Source organism: Melospiza melodia, chromosome 10, assembly GCF_035770615.1.
Source record: "Melospiza melodia melodia isolate bMelMel2 chromosome 10, bMelMel2.pri, whole genome shotgun sequence".
Lineage (NCBI taxonomy): Eukaryota > Metazoa > Chordata > Aves > Passeriformes > Passerellidae > Melospiza > Melospiza melodia.
The window spans coordinates 14,863,725-14,883,500 of NC_086203.1; the positions used below are offsets into that span (position 1 = coordinate 14,863,725).

The 19,776-nt window shown below is 43.0% G+C and overlaps 1 protein-coding gene across 13 annotated transcripts in view; it reads right to left on the minus strand.

Annotated features, from left to right (window-relative positions):
* Positions 1-279: 279 nt before the first annotated feature.
* The window catches only part of DOCK3 (dedicator of cytokinesis 3), a 186,717-nt gene continuing 167,220 nt past the window's right edge, over positions 280-19,776 (minus strand). For 5 of the 13 annotated variants that reach the window (XM_063164497.1, XM_063164492.1, XM_063164496.1 and 2 more), the window contains 10 exons: positions 19,149-19,265; positions 18,616-18,737; positions 17,021-17,156; positions 16,400-16,481; positions 14,336-14,488; positions 10,925-11,043; positions 9,943-10,030; positions 5,906-6,028; positions 5,258-5,340; positions 280-4,776 (listed from right to left, as the gene is read on the minus strand). In XM_063164497.1, coding sequence (XP_063020567.1) covers positions 4,270-4,776; positions 5,258-5,340; positions 5,906-6,028; positions 9,943-10,030; positions 10,925-11,043; positions 14,336-14,488; positions 16,400-16,481; positions 17,021-17,156; positions 18,616-18,737; positions 19,149-19,265 — 1,530 coding nt within the window. In that variant the 3' untranslated portion in view covers positions 280-4,269. The remainder of the gene's footprint in view (positions 4,777-5,257; positions 5,341-5,905; positions 6,029-9,942; positions 10,031-10,924; positions 11,044-14,335; positions 14,489-16,399; positions 16,482-17,020; positions 17,157-18,615; positions 18,738-19,148; positions 19,266-19,776) is intronic. The other 8 variants (XM_063164495.1, XM_063164493.1, XM_063164504.1 and 5 more) reach the window with 5 other exon arrangements.

The following is a 19,776-nucleotide window of genomic DNA, read 5'->3' on the forward strand; positions in this document are numbered from 1 at the left end:
CAATGACCACATGTGGGGGGATAGTATGTAAGAAAATAAAGCTAGTGCAGAAGGTAATCTCACACCTGAGGAGCTGCAGCTGCACTAATCACCAAAGATTGGGAACAGGGCACAGCTGTGTCCAGTAAGAAGAGGAGTGCTACACAAGAGTGGCTTAGCTGGGTGAGGAGAGAGTTGGAGTTTGTTGGCTGTACTGTGAAGGAGTCAGTGCTGCAAGGAGATGACCATGAGGAATCACTAAGAAGGTGTGGAACTTTTGCAATAACATGACAACAACCATACAGCTGTACTGTTTTAATGTCAGGTATTAATCTTTAATTCCACATCACAGCAGTCGAGTGAATGGGGAAGGGAAAGGAACCCAAAACAAACGGCAGATATTTACATCTAAAATTCACACCACTTATTTGTTGGTTCTGGAAACATGCTATCACAATATATACAATGAAGTACCTTTAGGACACTTGTACAAATTAATTTTTTCCTTTTGAATTTGATTTCCATTATAGATAAGATAGCTGTTTTCATTTTATTTTAAACATGAATACACAAAAGAGAAGTGGTTAGAGGTTTTTGCCTTTTTTTTTTTTAAATAAGCACAGAATGCCAGAGGTTAAAAACACATTTACAGGGCAGAATACCAGTCAGACATCACAATCTATACATTTTTTGCTCAATTTCCTGTACAAATACACAGCATTCAAATGGGGGTATTTACAAAGAAGCATGACCAGAGGAAATTTTAAATATCACATAATTTGTTTCCCAAAGGCTCTTGCTCTCTCCAGCCTCCCCAGTTTTGGCTGATACTCCACAGAAGGGATATGCAATATCCCTTACCTAAAAAAGGGTAAATAAGCTAAAAACCAAACAGAGGAAAATACGAAAAAGGATCTGAGTCTTGCATACAGCAATAAAACCAATCCAACTATTGGAAAAAAAAGTAGGATTCAGAGAAATTGTTTGAATTGCTTTTCTTCTACCACTGTAGCTCCGTCTCAATTTTGTTTCAAATGGGGCCAGCAGGTACACTGATGATGGAGAGATTTATAGCAGAATTCCACCAATTTTCTCAGGAATGCACATGCTATTTTCTTATGCAAAGAAAACCCAATGAAGGCAAGTACACTGAGGTTGAATTAGAGTTAGGTATAGAAAGTCAAGGTCCTGTTCAAAACATCCTCTTGCTGTGTTTTATACAAGGAATCTTCAAATCCTGTTGGGCAAGTGCAACAACTGCTGTTGCTTCCACCTACTCCAGGACTGAGCTTGATGTTGGAGTTGTACTATGCTAAAAGACACCTCACCCTACAGAGAAATAGTAGTTCCAGGCAATGTTAGTTCCAAGATTCACAAAATCTCAATTAATAGTCTTTCTATCTTCTGCTCCCTTTAAGGCAAACACTGAAAAGGGAGACAGAATACTTGGTAGATATCAGAACAATAACAGAAATTTAACTCCAGAGAGGCTTAAATTTGGTAAATTCAGCAATTTATTCCACCATTCTTTATGTGGACCTGCCATAAATTAGGTATTTGTACACATCACCTGATTGATCTTCAAACTCTTGCAAATATATAGGGAAGCCAGACTCCCCAGTTGGACTCACTGCTGTTGTACCAGGTCTCTAATCAGAGCAGGATGATGCATTTTCAGAGACTGATTAGAGATCTGGTGGGCAGGTTTTCCAGCTGCCTGGGACTCAGTCCCATGGTAATTGCATTCTTGGTTCTGCAAAGTTTTATTTGCAAGACCTGCTGGTTTTTCACATTAAGGAAGCTCGGTAAGTCACTACATTTACTACTTTTAGTCTTGCTGCCAGGAAAAAAAAAAGAAACTGGGGCAAGGGAGATGGAAGTAAAACTTAGTTCTTTGAAGAAATTCACTGGAAGAGTCTCAGTGGGATTGGAGGATAGCATATATGAAAACATTTCACCCTTTTCTAAGGAATTACCTTGACTTACCTTTACTGAAAACATCAGTTGTTTTCCTGCATTTGTTCTATACCAGAGATCAGCTTGGTTTGTTAACATTGAGGACTGTCCTAGCATTGGAAAACTCTCCTTCCTGCTACAGATGAAACATCCACTATGGGCCAGATTTTATTATCATTGTTTAAATTGTGAAGGATATAATGATTACAAGCAGCCTGTGTTAGTAACAAAATAGAGGAAGCAAGAGAGATTTTGTTCCAGCCAAATAGGCCATTTAAGAAACAAATCTATAACTTAGTAGTTTTGCATGGGCTAGAGCTTGAGAAAGAAAACAAACAAATCCTCTTAAAGTCCCCTTCATACAACTGCTGAGTCCAGACTTTATACAGCCAGACCATCTTTAGCCAGTTCAGAAACCATGTACTCTGCCCAGTCACTGTATTTAGAGGTAGTGCTAAAGGTGACCTGTAAAAGATTTATAATAATCCTTTTTTGCTTCTTTATGCTGTTTTTACTAGGAGAAACTGAGTCATTAGGCAAGAATTCAAGATGTAAGTTGGGTGCTGTTCCTGTTTCTGGCACTAATTTATATGGTGGAGGTCTTACTTGAATGTGCTTCAGATTTTTCAGTGGTAGGAAAGAGGGAGGGCTGTTGCCATCCTACGAGTGTGCTTTGCAGTCTGCAGCTGAAAGGGTTCTAAGGCAGGCTAAAATGTGTGTGGGTATGGCAAGGGAAAGGAAGGTGGCTTGTTTGTCTAAAAACATTAAATATTTGATACAATTTTGACTGAAAAATTCTTGATAAGTATGAAAACAGGAATAAAAGGTTTCTTAGAACCATGATCTTTTCTTTGTAAAGAACAATTTTACCCACTGATATTTTTTTCCTGAACTGTGCAAGCACTGATTAAAAGGCATGTTTTGGGTTCATAGACCTGAACTGTCTTCAGCTCTGCACAGTTCTGGTTTGTGTGGTGTGGCTTGGTTCCCCCACAACGTTCTTCAGTCCTTTCTAGAGCTTATTAATAAAAAATATGGGATGGGGAAAGGGTGTATTGCTGCCTGAGGAGAAAAGGAAAAAGAAATCAACCTTCCAGAAGAGAGGAGCAGCAGCTCTTACTACACATTCTAAAGAAGCAAAAGAGGAAACAAAAACTTGTTCTTTACAGGTTGCCTTTAAGGTCCCTGACTCTGGGTGTACACTTGATACCAGGCATTGCTCAAGTCTTGGTGTTTTCTGTCTGCTCTGAGAGACGGGAGATTCTTTCTGCACACCAGCTGCAGTGAGTTGCTGGGAGGGACTGAGGATATTGAGTTAACAGGAATGAATCTCAGCTCCTGGGTGATGGAAATTGGTGAGAATTATGATGTTCAGCCCTGAGGCAAGGATTGTTGGATATGATGCATTTAAGCCAACTTTTCTTTACTGGCTGGGTCAGCAACCAGCTTGTGGCATAAGAAACTCAATTTGGTTGGTTTTGTTTTAATCTGGAATAGAAATGCTGGTGTCAACAGCCTGCCCAAAGCTGGGCATGGGAAAGGCCTACAATGAGGTTGTAGCTCCAGTAGCCACCAACCTCCTCTCATTCTGTAGCACAGATGAATAACACGATTCCCATGAGAAAGCAGGTTGGCTTAGCCAGTGAAAGCAAATTTAAGAAATGAAACAGTACATAAAAAACAAAGGAGGCAGAGTTTGTTGGAAATGATATCTTGGAGATCAGTGCATCAGCACTGCTTTAGATTGCCTCAGCACCTATGAACGAATGCAGGGAGATCACTGCACAGATATGTACAATCCTGCTCTCAAAAGAGCCAATTTCTTCTTAGAATTGCCATCTTTCCACTGCCTGCAGCTCATGCACCTTCCAGCCTGACAGTTCATAGAATCCCTGATTTCAGCAATGAGCTTTCAATTCTGTACAGCAAAGAAATGTGTCCCTAGTGCAACTGCTTCTACTCATGTGCGTCTCAGAACTGGGAGGAAAGCAGGTTCAAAATCAACTTGCCACATTCCCCCCGTTTTCCCCTCCACTTAAAATTGTATTTTTCAGCTTCTGCAAGTCTCTATGGCTCATATGCCGTGTGATGTGGTTAAGAAACTGCAGAAGGAATAAACTGTCCACTGCACAGAAAGTTAAAAAACATAACGGAAAGGCGTAAAAAGAAATTAAAAAGGAAAGCAGCAACCTGCCATGCTGGCCCAATTGCTTTTGTGGGCTTCAGACACAACCTTGCGGCAGTAGAAAATCGGTTTGCTGTTCTCCGAGTCCCGCTCGCTCTGTCGTAGCCAGACCTGGAATGCCAATGCCAGCTGCGTGCCACGAGCTGTCCCTACTGCTCGCTGATGCCATGCTCCCACGCCACCCTGGCCTGCTCTTCCTTTCCAGCACTCACCGGTTGGGACACCTTACGATGCAACGGGCGGTGTTTGTCATCATCTTCAATCATCATCCCCTCCTCGTTCTCCATGTTTGGCAGCCGGGAGTGGTAAGGTTTGGGGGGTAAAGCAGGAGGGTCCATGGTGTCCTGAGGAATGACTCCAGTTGGAGCAGAGTGGCTTCGGCATGGCTGGGATTTGAGCGACTCCAGGACATCAGGCTCAGAGAGACTGTACCTGACAGGGAGGTAGGGTGTCTCTAGATCTTCGTCAGTGTTCCAGGCCTGGCTGGGCACGGAATCCATGGTGTCTGTGCGAGGAGGTGGTTCAGAAGAATGTCCAAAATTGCTCTCGCTCAAGGAAGAGACACCACTGCTGGCACTGCCCGATAAAGTGGAGTTACTGCCATCTAGCCCAGACTGCGGACTGGTGGGAGATGCAGGGATAGGATGAAGAGGAGACTGTTTGGAGAGAAACAAAACCAGGTTAAAATTGACAAAGGAGGCAATGCTGCATCTTGTGTGTTGATCCCCATTTCAGCTTTTGACAGCGTTGTTAACAACGGTGCAGTTCCATTTATGTTCAGAATGTCAAGGATTATTGGTTTACATGCATGGAAGTACCACTTGTGGGCAGACAAGTGCACTCAACAACACCAGAGCTGTTAGAGAAACAGCAGCTGAGGTGATGATCAGGGTGCTGAAATCACAGCATATGGTGCAAAAAAGGAGAAGGGAAGGACCTACAACCCGTGAGTTATTTCTGTAGCATTCAGCTGTGGAATAGGTTAAGAACTTTCAGTGGGTTTTCTCATGTGCAAGTTACTAGCATGTTATAAATAGTGTTTCTGCATTCTTAAGCTGTTTGGTGGGAGCAGAGAAGGGGAGGATCCCTTTCAGAAGCCCACTGTGCTCCTGCATCCCTCTGCTCTCCTGCCATTACCTTGCGCAACGTTCGTGCGGGCAGTGCCGGAGGAGCATCACTGAGCTGGTGGTGGAAGGCATCAAAGTGCAGTGAGTAGTGGCCTGGAACGAGACAAGGGTCAGAAATGCAGACTGGTGCTGTTTCATTGCAGCCACAGAACTGGGTTTAGCTCTGTAATGCCAGGTAACAGCTCCAAATGCTGCTAAGGCCAGCCTAGGGCTGCCTGTCTGATGGATACTGCGGAGTGCATCTGTCACACACAGGCTGCTAAGGAGAAATTCAGTGCAGAGAGAGATGTTTCACTGCTCCATTATTGAGAATCTCATGGCAAGGCAACAGGCTCTTAAACAATGAACCTTTTAAGTTTTATTCTGTAAGCCTAAATTATTGCTAAAGTTGGTCATTGGTAAGAAGCCACACCAAGCTTTGGCACTCTCACACTTAATTCTAGTCCCACAGTACACCCAAGTCCACATTGCTTAAGGACTGCAAGAACTTGAAGATTTGGAAAAAAAGCAAACCTGAAAACCTAGCAGACCAGTAAAGACTATGGAGTTTTTGTTTCTACAGGGGTGGAGGGAAAAGGCTCCAGTCAGCTTTTAGGTGGTCTGGCTTTGTGTGTGTGTGAGCTGCAGGCACTGGCAGCAGGCCATGGGCACTCCTTACCATGGGGCAGGCTTCGGGGAGGCACTGGTGGTGCCAGGACGCTCCCAGCGTGGGCAGACAGGAATGGCAGCGCCTCCCGGCTCCCGCTGTCCAGGCTCCAGCTACTGGGTGCTGCTGGCACAGCTGAAGGATTGAAACAGATGGAACTTGGGTAACAGGACAGGGAGTTTGGGGGGCCAGCACTGGCTTTCCAGTGTGCTCTTCAGTAGCAGAGAGACAGAGTCCAGGGACTCAGTGAATGGCAGGACTGTAAGCACAGATAGGCTACAGAGTGTTAAGTTTAGAGATGCTTTGTTAAGGAAGTGAGAGTTAGGTGATTGCAGGGTTAGTCTGCCCAGCTCCCCTCCATCCCTGGGCTCATTTCTAACAAATCTGAAGAGCAGTAGGACTCTGGGAGGATTTTTGCCAATCAGTGTGGAGATAAAAATGAAATCTCACCAAAGGAATCCCACCTGGATCTCAGGTGTGAGCTGTCCTGGTTTGTGGGGAGTGGTGACAAGGGAACATGGCAAAACCCTCTGGAAACACAGGATGGCCTGTGGCTGCACTGCAGGCTCAGTGAAGACTGAATAAAGGACATGAAGGAAATTATACCTCAATCTGTTTCAATCTGTTGCAAAAGAAATTACTTCAAAGCTTCAATTTATTAAGCTACAGAGTTGATCAAGAGCTTTGATGACAAAATATTTAAAGACAACAGTTTGGCCTCCTTGTATTATAAAGTCTCTTGAAGAGATCAAATCTCTGAATCAGGAAGTATAGAGAGAGCAATGCTTGCTGCATTTATCAGAGAGTGAATATGAACTTCATGGACTTGGTTTGTCATAGAAATAAAAGCTGCTTCTTGACATGAACATGAACCTTTTTCAAGATCTTGAGAATTCTGTCAACCTTGAACATTATTAAAATGCATCTTCCTTCCAAACATGACTTGATTTATTCTGAGAAGAGACATACAACAGTTGTATGTTTGTTTAAAAACAAATAAGCAACTGCAATTTCTTCAGATTAGCAAAGAAAGAAAAAAAGTAATTAATTGAGCCTGTCAAAGAAAATTGAGCTAAAAATAGCTTTTTCCATCTTCAGTTTGCAAAATGGAAGCCTGGAGAAATAAACATGGAGTTTGACATCTGAAGATGATTTCTCCTTAATTAAAATGCCTGCAGCCATTCTTGGTGCATTTCTTTCTAAAAGGACTTTGAAAGGTTTCTTTTTTTTTTTTTTTCCTCCCTAGTTCATGAGTTAGCATGAGCAGGGGCTCCCCAAGGCCTAAAATTCCCTAAAGTAAAAAAGATCACAAAGTGACAGCTTCATAAGACAGAACAAACCCCATAAAAATATAAAAGTACATGATTTTTTTTTTTTTTAAGAGAGCCTCTCAGCTTGAGAACCTGAGAAAGGCTTATGAAGAAGAATCTGACAGAGAGCAGGTTCAAACCAGGGCCTGCCTCTCTATATAAGGGATGTGGCTCCAGATGGATTTTCCCTGTACACATGCCAGAGTGTGGGATCTCAGCACCTCAGGACGGAGGTGCAGAGTGGCCGAGATCACCCTTGGGGGGCTCAGGAGTCCTGGAATGTTGCCAGAAGTGTCTGGTGGCAGGACTTTGATCCTACACAGGAGACGACACCTGTATGAGGATGGGAGGATTTCACTGGGTGAATGGTGAAGGGATAAGTTAATGAGAGTGTGAGACACAGGGTTTAGGATTTCTGTACAGGGGGGTCTAAAGAAGTAAGATGGAGGAATTGGGGCGTGTCCTGTCCTTCTTCTTCGTCTTCTTAGCCTCCATCTTCTGTGGTGATGTTGGCACTTTGGGATTGGTTATTACTAAAGGTGTACTGGTCAATAAGGGTAAAAGGTATTGGGGAAAATTGATAAATATTGTATAGGTAATTTTGAGTATAAAGATAAGTGACCGCCCCGGGGGTGCTCAGTGTGCTCATGGCTGGCTGCTGTGCAGATCTCTGTCGGGCTGAGAGAAAATCTTTTAGATAAATAACTAATAAACACTGAAGACTGAGGAAAAACCTGAAGCCTCTTCTCGTCCTTTGAAGTGCGGGCTGCCCTAGGCCATCCCTGGGCCTTTCCAGGCCATAAAACAGCCGAGAAACCGAACACCAGAGTGCTCTGATTTGCACTACTGCAATCGGTGTCAAGGAGCTAAAACAGAGGGACAAGATGCAACAGCAGTGCCAGCCTTGCTCATCTCTCCTGCCATATCCCATCATCAAATGAAAAGGAGAGAAAACCTGATTTCCTTGGCCTGTAAAACTATTGCTGTGCTTGTTGTTTGGGGCTTTTTTAAACACTGAGATGCAGAACGAGAATGTGAAGAAGAACACATGGTACCCCAGTGAAAAATCCATTTATGCTTTCTCAGTGTTCCCTCATTCACAGCCTTTTGAGTATTGAGGAGTGCAGGAAGAAGGTGAGATGATGAGTGGCTGCTGCCCAGTAAAACCAGTGTTTTAGCCAAACTGCTTCAGGGAAGAACCCAAGCAGGGAGCTCCCAGTGCTGTGACTTAGCCCAGGTCTCTCTCTGTGACTGTTCAGTGGCCAAGTTTCATTAGTGGGGAGGCTGCATCTGAACCATTCTGCTCTGGGTGACTGATGTCACCACTGTCACTGGGAATTACAACCAGGACTTGTGACACGGCCAGCAGGGGGTGCCCTGACAAAATCCAGGGCAGATGGCAGCCCAACTCCATGGAATGCTGAGGGCTCAGGCCTGCCAGCAGCACCTGTGACTGCACTGTGCCACCAGCCAGGCACAAGAGCTGGGATTCCTGCCTCACCATCCCACTGAACATCACCTGTGTCTTTTGTGGCTTCTTGGGGATTCTGTCTTTGATCTCCTGGCACTGAATACCACACTCCTGCATAATATCACCCACAGATACAAATTCAAGTATTTTTTCCTAAACAGACAATAAATATTTATCTACTTTCCTTTTTCAGATCTTTCTCCTGTCCAGTACAAAGATCTCACCATCTCTGTCATATGTTTGGTTCAAACTTACATGGCTAAGATGGAGCTCTTGATCCCTCACTCCCATCTGAACTCTTTTGTCATCACTCATTATTGTCATCAAGTCATCATTCTGCCATTTATTCAGAACTGGTTTTGGTTTCAATCTGGACCACTCATGTTGAAGTAGGGGATTCTGACTTATTAGAAATTCTAAAATAAATTTTTTTTTTAAGGTACAGTTTAGTTCTGGCACAGTTACTGAAACAAAAAGACAGATAAAAATCTGAGTGTGCAATGTAGATCAGACTAGATAGTTGCAGTGGTCTTTCCTGGCCTTAAAAATCTTTTAGGATACCATTTTCCCCAGCCATACATGACTGCTGCTTGCTTAGACAGCCTTCTTGTCTCAGATTCTGATTCAGGAATTTTGCCCTCTTCTGCTTTTTCAGAATTCTGCCTTTCAGATAATTTTTGACCCCATTATTTTGTTCATGGCACCTCCTTCACAAGCTGCTTCTTTTCTCTTACACTACACAAATTCATTCTCCTCTTTAGTTTTTTCCCCCCTGCAAGGACTCTGCCTGTTCTTATTCAAAAGAATAAGTTAAAAAGCACATATTGCTAACGATAAATAAATATAAATACCTCAAAGAGAGATTACAAGGAATGTTTGTATTTTGAGCAATACTTTTGTATTAAAAACCAGTATAACTCATAAGTCAAAAATACAGTCCCAATCTAGGGCTGTTCTTAGATAACTTTTCATTTGCTGCTTTGCAAGTTTGCTTGACAAAGGCTGCAGGGATTGTTTCAATACCAAAATGCTAAACTCAGAAAGCTTTCTGAAATAAGGAGGTCTGTGCCACCCCACCCTACTGTGAAGACTCTGAAATGATGGTAGGTTGGCAGAAGGCCCAGTTAATTAAACTGTTAATTAGAAAAGTGTGAGAGAAATGCACTCCGCCAGGAAATGTAGAAGCCTGTTTGTTACTTGCTGTAGCATGACCAGAGGAGTAATTGTTAGCTAGCAAGCATGCATGCTGCAGAGGAAAGGAGGAGTACCTTTCTCAGCCACTGACAGGTTGGGGTCACTGCAAGGTTTGCACGGTCCAATCATCTGCTGGATCAAGGCGCGCTGGAAGTTTGGAGGCTGAGACAGAAGAAAGTTAGCAGAGAAGAGTTAAAAAAGTTACAGACCAGCTGGGGTAACATAGGGACTTTCTGTTTCTTTTTTTTAAGCAAAGAAGTTCTTGAACTAAAGATTCCCTAGGAACCTTAAGGTGTGCCTAGATTGGCAGGTACTGCAGTGCAGGGTGAGTGGATCTCCAGGGTGTAACAGTGCTGAGGGCCCACAATTCCTGCTCTCAGGAGGAGTTATTTCAGACTAGCTCTAGCCTGGCCTTGTGCTCATTTAGCAGCTAGAATACATTGTTTTCCCTCTGAAGCTTATCTTTGGCTTTGCTTGATCATTGACTTTGCATGCTTTGAGACAGCTCTCCAATACAAATGTGATAAGCGGGCAGGATGGGGAGATGCCTTTCAAAAGTGCAGGCCAGGGTGAGATTTAAATGCTTACATGTAGGCACACTTTTCATTTTGTCCAGGGAAATTAGGGCACAGATTTTTTTAAACCCATGTATCAGAATATTATTTCAACCTCTCGTGGTTTCTGATACCTCTTGAAATCATAAAGTTATTTAGAATAAACTTGGAGGCTGGACTGTAGGGTGGATGGCAATGGTTCTGAACAAATAAAGAAAATGGTGTGACAACTTGGGCTCACAGGATAAAGTTGGGAAATGAGTCCATTTTCACAGGATGCGTCTGCCCTTTAGTAGTCACTACAGTTTGTATCACTCAGCTGCCACAGTGAGTGCCTCCAGGGGTGGACTAATAGGGAAAGTTCTGCTTCACCTCTGAGAATGATCCTAAATTGCTGTGCTTCCCAAAAATAAAAAAGAAAGCTTTAAGGTGGTCAGAGCCAGCAAAACTACAGCCACAGTTTGAGGTGGCTGAAGTGACAGACAGAAACGAGAGCTGCTACCTGTCCGTTTTCCATGATGGCTGCGGGGTACATGGCGCTGCTCGGTCGGTCCCGGTGCGCTGGCAGCAGCATCATCATCTCCCGGGAGTGGCGGTACTTATCTGGTAGAGAGGGAGAGCCTGTAAACAAGTGAGAAAAATCACGTACACAGGACAAACAACAGCCATGTCTCTGCATGCCCAGGGATCTCAGTCCTCCTGTGCACTTGGCTCGGACACACGAGCTCACAGGACTCAAGGAAACACGGTGCCCAGCCCACTAAGCAGCTGGCTGTTGGTGGCATAGCACGAGGATGGAGTAAGAACTGACTCCTTGTATACAAATAAGGACATACCACGTAGGGTGTGTAAGGTGTGTGTGTGCCTAGTTGTTTGTTGCAAAGTGCTTCCTTTCAAACTTAAAAAAAGTGGGCATCTGTGTGGAATCAGCTGTGCCTAATGCTCCTTTGCCCCATAAAGTATTGTAGAGTTACAGAAATGCCATAAAATTGTTCAAGACTGAATGTGGGAGAAAGGGATAAAAGCTTGAGATGCACCATTCAGTTAAAGCACAAATCTGTGGGAAAATACTTTATTCCTTGGTTCTGGATAGAGGTAAGTGTTGCCATTTAACATGTGCTATCTTGGTCAGCTTCCTCTTGTTAAAGCAAACCAACCCCAATAATAAATAGCATATGCTATAAATGCAAGAGGCACTTTGCTTACAATGCTGCTGTAATGATGATTACTACTGTGTTGCTGTAGTGAGCCCTTTGGTGACACCAGACATTTACCAATGCTCAGAGTTTGGTAGTAGGAATAATAAGTTTGATTTGTCTATTAGTTATCTGTATAGTTGTCATTTAAGGTAGTGGGGTATTTAATGTAACAGCTTCCTGGCAGGTGGAATTACTTGGGACTCACGTCCTTCAAGATGAGTGCCACATAACAATACACCTTCTGATGTGCAACAGCTGACAGTGGGTTTGCCAGAAGAATGATTCTCATTAGTGACTTGCTAAAGTCTGACACTACTGATACACGCCACCCTTGGGATGCACAGTATTAGGCAGGATTGATGTTGTGAAGCTGCTGAAGTGAGCTGTAATTTGCACTGATTGTTTGATTGCGTCACAAACACGCACTGAACAGATGGCAGCACACAGCGCATTACAGAGCCATGCTGGCTTTTGGGGAATACATGCCCCCTCTGGCAAACTTCCACAACCACACACATTACCTGGACAGCACTCCAACATATGAGCAAAGGCATTGGTGCTGGCTGATGCAGCTTTTACCCCAGCAAAAGCAAACATGCAGTTTTGGGGACTAATATTCAGCACACAGTGGAAGGAACAATGTGTCCAGCAGAATGCAGGATAAAGTCCTACAATTGCAAGATTTCCATGGGGGGGGCAGATGCCAGATCAATCTACACCCCCACTCTGACATGAACAGTAGCAGAGTATCTGCATTCTAGTCCCGAACTCATTTTCTCCCCAGACATAGAACAGAAACATAATTAGACAACATTCTTTGCTTTATGTACAACATTAGCTTGGAGAACACAGTGTTAACGCTTTGTGCTGAGTCTTTTCCTCACAGGTCACAGATAGTCCTGTTCTGCAGGACAAATGTTAAGATGCTGAACTTTTAGGTGTGCCCAGAACTACAGCACAGCACAACCTACACTGCAGACTTTCTCCTTTTTATTTATCTTGTCATCCTTGCTCTTTTATATCAAAGACCAAACCACCTCTACCTGCTCTCAGTTTATATGGGATTACAGTGTCAAAAGACACTGGACTGCAGGACCTAAAAAATCCCACATGTGCTGGCAGAATGTAGTTTACAAAACTGGTACCCTATATTTGTCATTAACTATAGCTATAAAAATGGTAACAGATTATGCCAAGTGTCCAGTCTGCAAACAAAATTTAAGTATTGCTGCTTTGGACAGATAGCACAATAACCGCAGCTTCTGGCTGGCAAAACTTAAACAGCAAAGTCAAAAAAGCTTCTAAAGCTTCCAGAGCAGACAGTGGCCATAATAAAATGCTGCAGCATGTGCCAGGGATTAGTCCTTTTAGCATGTAGCTTGGTGCACTTGATGTGTGCAGCACTGTAGGTACTTTCTAATGAGGAAGGAAAACCTGTGCTAAAGCCAGAGATAGTTTTGCTTTTGAAATTATATTAATCCACTTGTGACAAGTAGTAATTTTAAGGAATAAACTGAACATTAATGTAAACTCTGAAGTCATTGAATCTCTTCTGATTCATTGTTTTTATTATAGTTATAAAAAGTTTTCTCCTGCACCAAATCCTAATTTTTTTTTATTTAAAAAGGAAGTTTTATGTAAGTACATATATTCTAGCAAAGTGCTGAGTAAGACAGCAGGACTCAATTTCTACATGTTAACAAGGGACATTGTTGAGGAAGGACTAGGGATGCCTTTAGAGGCCAGTCAAGTGTCATGTGGGAATTGCCTTTGGAGTGCATTGGAGGAGGACTAATTGTATTTTAAATTAAATTACTGATAAACCCTAACTCACTCCTAGCTCTTTCCAGGCCTTTTTGAGGTAGTTTCTTGCTTTCTGATCCCTGGCTTGTGTAATCTTTTAACTGCAGTGAAGTTCAGCAGTGCCTCATGAGCCCCCTCAAATGAAGTCAAACTGAACTGAATTTCTGATTGACCTTTTACACAACAACAGTGGTGCTTCCCTGACAGGGAAGAAACTACTCAAGGGTCAAGCCAGGTGAAAACTGAGAGATACATACTGGTAATAATGAGTAACTACTACTGTCTGTTGTTAGCACAGAATTAGAAAATTCTTGCAGTATTCTGAGTTCAGTTCTAAGACTTCTGTAACTGTGATAAAATCAAATAATTGATCAACTTTCCTGATGATTATCCTTTAAAAATTCTTTATAGATTAATAGCTTAGTTACTTTCTTTGGACAAGCCAAAGAATCACCTGTGTTGCTATTTTAAAAATCCTTAGAAGGGTAATTTTTTGGAAGTGGAGAACAATTTGAATTCCTGGATTCTTAATACAAAAGATCGTGGCTTCCTTTGGTCACTGATGGAACTAATTTGTTTTAAAGATACCCATCTCCTCAGGAAAGGACTCTGCAGTAAAACAGAGAAGGTGGTCTAAGTACCTGCATTATCATTTGAATAAATGAGAGAAGCATTTAAAAATCAGGCTAAACCCTAGAAATCCTACCCAACCGTGCTCAGGTTAAAGCCACAGGTGGCAAAGATGTTAAGCTGATAAATTTAGGTGGCCATTATGATGAATTGTTGGCCTTTGTCCACTTCTCATCTGAGCAGTGTTCAGCTGCAGCATCGTGACTCTCGTAGCTTTGGTGGCAGTCTCAGCAGAAAGGCCAGGGGTTGGATGGGTCATGGAGACTGAGCTATGCTCTCACCTCTAGAGGTGGTCCCTCCAGGACAGAGATGAGGCACATGGGGGGGGGCAGCGTGGGGGAACTTGCACAGCTGCCGCCCATGCTGTATCTGCTCTGTGGGGAAATAGAGGGCTTCAGCCTCCAGGGGTGTCAATCCAGCACCTTTCACCAGCGCTAAATTAAAAAGAATATAAATAAATACCAAAAAAAAAGGAAAAAAAAAATAAAAAAGGATAGAGGTGCATTGGTAGAGCTGCATGTCATGTCTGTGAAGTACCTTGCTCCAGCCAGTAAAACTGGTCTCATTTTCACAAGCATCAAATTCACCCAGTTAAAAAACAAAACAAAAGGAAGAATCACCAAGGAGAAGAACACAGCTGCATTACCATAGTGGAATTTAAGTGTAAAGGCTTTTTCTCATTAGGAAGAGCTCCATTTCCAACAGCAGTGTTGTAATAACCAGGACAGTGACTGGCACACTGGGAAACACAGATTGCATCTGAGACCTTACTAGAAGTGAAATCCCACGAGTGGGTAATGTCTGAATGCTGTGCTCACCTGATTTAGAAGTGAACAGAACAGCAGAGAAGAAACATTGTATCACAGGCTATATAAATACTTTCCAAACTCATTACTTCTCTTACTGTTTCCCACTGGAAATCTGTCTGGGTCCCATCCCTGGGAGGTGCTGTTGGCTCACCCAGCAGCCCAGAGCCTTTGGAGCATTCATCACGTTGGTTTCTAAGCAACAGTGAATAATACCGTAAAGAGGGAAGCTGGTGATGCTTTGCAGTCATCAGGCTCAGGAAGACTGTCACAGACTGTCACAGCCTGTCACTGTGAGCCTGTCACTGTGAGCCTGTCACTGGACTTCCAAAGTGGAAAACAGCGTGAAACAGTACAGCACCAAGGCCTTCAGATCCCCCCAAAGATTCACATGCCAGCTGAGGCACATCCACTTAGGGACCTCTTCCTGACATGATAGCCCTCTCCTCAGTTCCATCTTCCCTCTCCTGTTATTCCAGTTTCACCAGGTGACTGTTTGTCATGATTTTCCTTCCAGCCCTTGGTAATTAGTGCAGCTATTTGCCTTTATTTCAAGATGTTCACTTCTCACCTTTCTACTCCCTCTGATCTGATCCCTCGATTAAATCACCTTGCTGCATCTGTGTCATAACAACAGCCAGTCACTTAGGATTTTACTGGCAGATGGAGCAAAAAAGCCCCAAGACTGCTTGAGAGAAAGGGCTCTTCTCCATATTCCCTCTCCATTAGGAGACACAGAATTCCCCTGTATGGGAAAAGGGGTAAGATTTAAATATCAGCCTTTATCTCTGACTATATCCTGGACACCTTCTTCAGATGCCTGTGAAAAGAGGTGTAGAACCTGCAACTGAGAATCCAAAATGAGAGGAAAAAACCAAAAACCTTGAAGAGAAGTTGAGAAAGTCAGGAGATCACACGGAGTAGTTTTGCTTCAGCTGGGGAAGAAAATAATTAGCAATATCAAGACCAGCTACTGTAACACAAAGGCAATATGAGTACCCCCAGAGTTTGCTTTTATATTTTTCCTTTCTTCAAGAATTTCCCAGCAGGGAAGCCCTTCTTTATCTCCATTATTTAAAATTCCTATCTTTCAGCATTCATCCTATACATCAACTTCAGTATACACATGTTTCTGCTAAACTGCCTCAAGTCCTTTTTTGTCATAATATCTTTAAGCTTGTAAAATTATTTCTTTGCCTTTGTCTTCATGATCTCTCTTTTAAGTACTATACTGAGGACTATTCTTGTTTTCCCCCAGACTGCCTGCCACAATTTTGTGGTGGAACAATGGAAATCATTATGAAATTCAACCGCCTGAAACCAGCTTGTATTAGAAATACATTTGATATATGGATGAAAAAAGCTTAAATGGGGAATTAAACCATTTGTAAAGAAAAAGTATTGAAGAGATATTTACATGTCCAAAAGAGAAACAGTGTTACATGTCAATGTAGGTGGTGTTTCACCTGTGAGTGAGCAAGGTTCCCAGCTTTAGGGAACACCTGCAGGTGCCCCCCAGCAGGGCCTGTCCATGCTTACCTCGAGCGCTGGAAGGGGCAGAGTTAATCATCTGCGATGGGGCCGAGTGAGTGGAGCTCAGGCTGGAGGTGGAAGGACTAGCCTGGGATGAGAATAAAACAGAGACATTGGTGACTGAGCCTTGGTACCTGGGCTTAGGATAAACAAGTGCAGGAGGCAGAGAAATCATCAAGAGAGACCTGAGCACATCAGTGCCTTAGGGATTTACCTGTCTCAGATGGGCCAGGGCAGCCTCTGCCCAGCTTCAGTGCAGGCCACTGCTAACCTGCACTCAGGACTATGGGACTTGTTCCACCTCCCCAAACCAAGAGCAGCACTAACTGCTCATGTTCAACAGGGCAGCTAAACAAAATGGGACAAAAATCTCACTTTCTGAAAGCAGCAGGGTGACCTTGGACTGCAGTCACTGTACAAACATAGGAGATCTCTTCCTGAAGTTAATCTAGTGAGGTACTGTCATATTTCTTCAACGATTTTAGATTCTACCTATCCAGTTCTTTGAAAAAAACATAGACAGATCCAAGCACGGGCACAGGTAAAGTGTACTGCTCCTAAGCAAAACCCTCAGGAACGTGTTCTATGCTGTTCCCAGCCATTGCTCTGGCTGTGCTGGAGCTGTACCTGCATGTGGTACATATCCTCAGCAGTCTCCCCCACAGAGCTGTCTGTCAGGATAACCAGGTTTCCTGTTTCACTGGAGGTGTGTGACGACAGAGAGGATGAGGAGTGTCGGACTGAACCAAGCATGTTCAGTGGGCTGGAAGAAAACAGACAGTGCAAGGGAATAATTATTTTTTAAACCTCTTTGGGAAGCCTGATTTTTTTCCAAACTAGTAAGTACCTGCAGTTACCTGCTTTAGGTTACCTCTAGATGTCAAACACTTTTGAAAAGGCCAAATAAGCTCAAACAAATCCATAGATGTGGGTAAATATGAAAGAGGTGACAAGAAGATTACAGACAAAACAGAATAGTATGTAGGATGTTGAATTTCAGAACCCCAACCCAGCATAATGTCACCTTATGACCTTGGGTGCATATTTGTTTTGTTTATAACAGAACATACTGAAACCACTCACACTTTTAATGCTAAGATGAGTGGGAGCAGCTTAAAAAAACATTCCAAAGGAACCCAAGCACAAGACACACAGGTCAAAATCCAGTTTTCCTTATTGCATGCATTGGGCCTCAGCATTACAGTTGAAGGCAATTTTGAAGCTGACAGTAAATTAGTACAGCCCAGCTGGTGTGCAGGCTGTACCCTGATCTCCCTCAGGGAATGAACTTTTCTTTGCCACTCTGAACCACACACACAAATACACTGTACACTACAGCATTTCCCTAGATTGTCCTAAAAACGCTTTTTTGAAGGGAGGTATTTTGAGGAAAAAAAAGTTATCACCCAGATACTGTTTATCAACTGCTAAGCCATGGGAGCACTATAAGCTACTCAGCACTAGCATAAAGAATGTCACCATCCTGGATTCATGGACCAACTTTCCACAGCTTTTTATGCCAGCCTTTAAAACCAGCTAAAATATAGTGACCCAATAACAAAAATAAACACAGAAGAGCAATTAGCATTTTCAAATAAGCAATGTTGGCTGGATATAAAAAGTCTATTTTGTCCTTGTAATGCCAATTTTTATGCTCTGTCATTATCTTAGATTTAATATGTGGACGTTCAGTTTGAAAAAGCACCACAGGGTCATTTTTTGATGTACTGATCAAAACACCATGACAGCCTTTCTTGTATTTGGCTTCTGATTTAGTCAGAATTATAAAAATAATGATGTTAACAATTTTGATCCTTCAAAATGGGTACATATTGAGTTGAGTTCTAAAACGAGCCATACAATTTTATGGTAGATAAGGACCCAGTTATTTGCTGTTGGTGCAACAGAAGTAGGACAGGTTGGGACCTTCAAAGTCAGATTGAGTCTGGAGAACTGAGTGGCAGATTTGTGTTTCTGCCTCTACAGTAAGTAAAGTGATGGAGTCACACCTGGAGGTGTTCAGCATTTGCTGCAAGTTGGATTTCTCAACTTCTTATTCCAATTGTCCAACTTCAATAATTAGCACTGAGTGAAGACAAAAGGCACTGCTGCCTGAACTCCTGCTGCCCCTCCTGCAGTACTGCTAACACTCCTTGGATCCTGGAGCCTTGGTGGAACAGCGTGCAGAGCCCCTGGGTGTTTGGGAAGAGGGAAGGGCTTACCTGTGTCTGTGCACCAGCTTGATGCTCTCTGGGCTCATGGGGCCGTGTGACACCAGCACGTTGCTGCGGGGGGTGCTGGAGCCAGAACAGGCTGGGCTCAGCTTATCCAAACCAGGCAGCTCCTGCAGAGCAAACACACTCCAGCTAAGTCACTCATGGAGAAATGCAAGTTTTCTTCATTCATACTACTTCCAGTTATGGGACTTTTGAAGAGAACATTCAGCACCTCCTGGTAATCTTCCTCTGCCTTACATAATTTTCTGTTATGTGAAATAGCAGCTGAAAATTAGGCTTTACAATTGCTCCGTGATATGACAAAGAACATACAAATATTAACAATTCTTGCTGAAAGGCCAGGTTAACATATTTTCTAAAACTGCCTTCTTGCACAAAAATCAAGAATTCCATCGGTAATTTGGCAGTCCAGTAGGTTCAATCAATGCTGTATCAGCCCAGATCTTTTGTGAACCTTACTACAACTGACAGATGTTTAATCATATTATTCAAAACTGGAAGAGTGACTGTTGGCTTACATGGTACAGACTGGATCGCATCATCTGGAACTGATCTATCAGTTTCTTATGCAGGGGACGCATTTCGGGGTGTACAAATTTCTCATGGACTGCCAGACCCACTCCTAGGACATGGACCTGGAAAAAGAAAATGCAATCAGAAACCCAAATAAATTGTGTCTAAGAGAGAGAACAGAAGTCTGCCCTGCAGTTCTGGCAATGTGCAAGGAATATGCCACTGTCCATTATAAGACTGCTGCTAATTAAGCAAGCCTTGGAGTCCTGGCAAGTTCATACCACTCCAACAAGTATTTAAGTGTGAGACAAGTACATTTGTGTCATGTTGCATTGCTTTTCTTAGGAGATAACAGCAAAAAAAAAAAAAAAACACCAAAAAACCAGTTAGATTCTCTCTGCAGAGTGAACAGCATTAAGCCCTCACACAGATAATGCCCTGCAACAAAAACTCCTCCCAGTGCCAGGGACAGGGTCTGAGCTGCCAGCAGAGATTTCTAAAAGGAGTTTCTGATGTTTCTGATAATTGAGACGAACAGCAGCAGTGTGGCACACACAGTCACTCCTCCTGTTCCTCATTAGTTACTTCTAAAGGTCACTTTTTCAAAGGTCAAACATATAATATTAATGATTG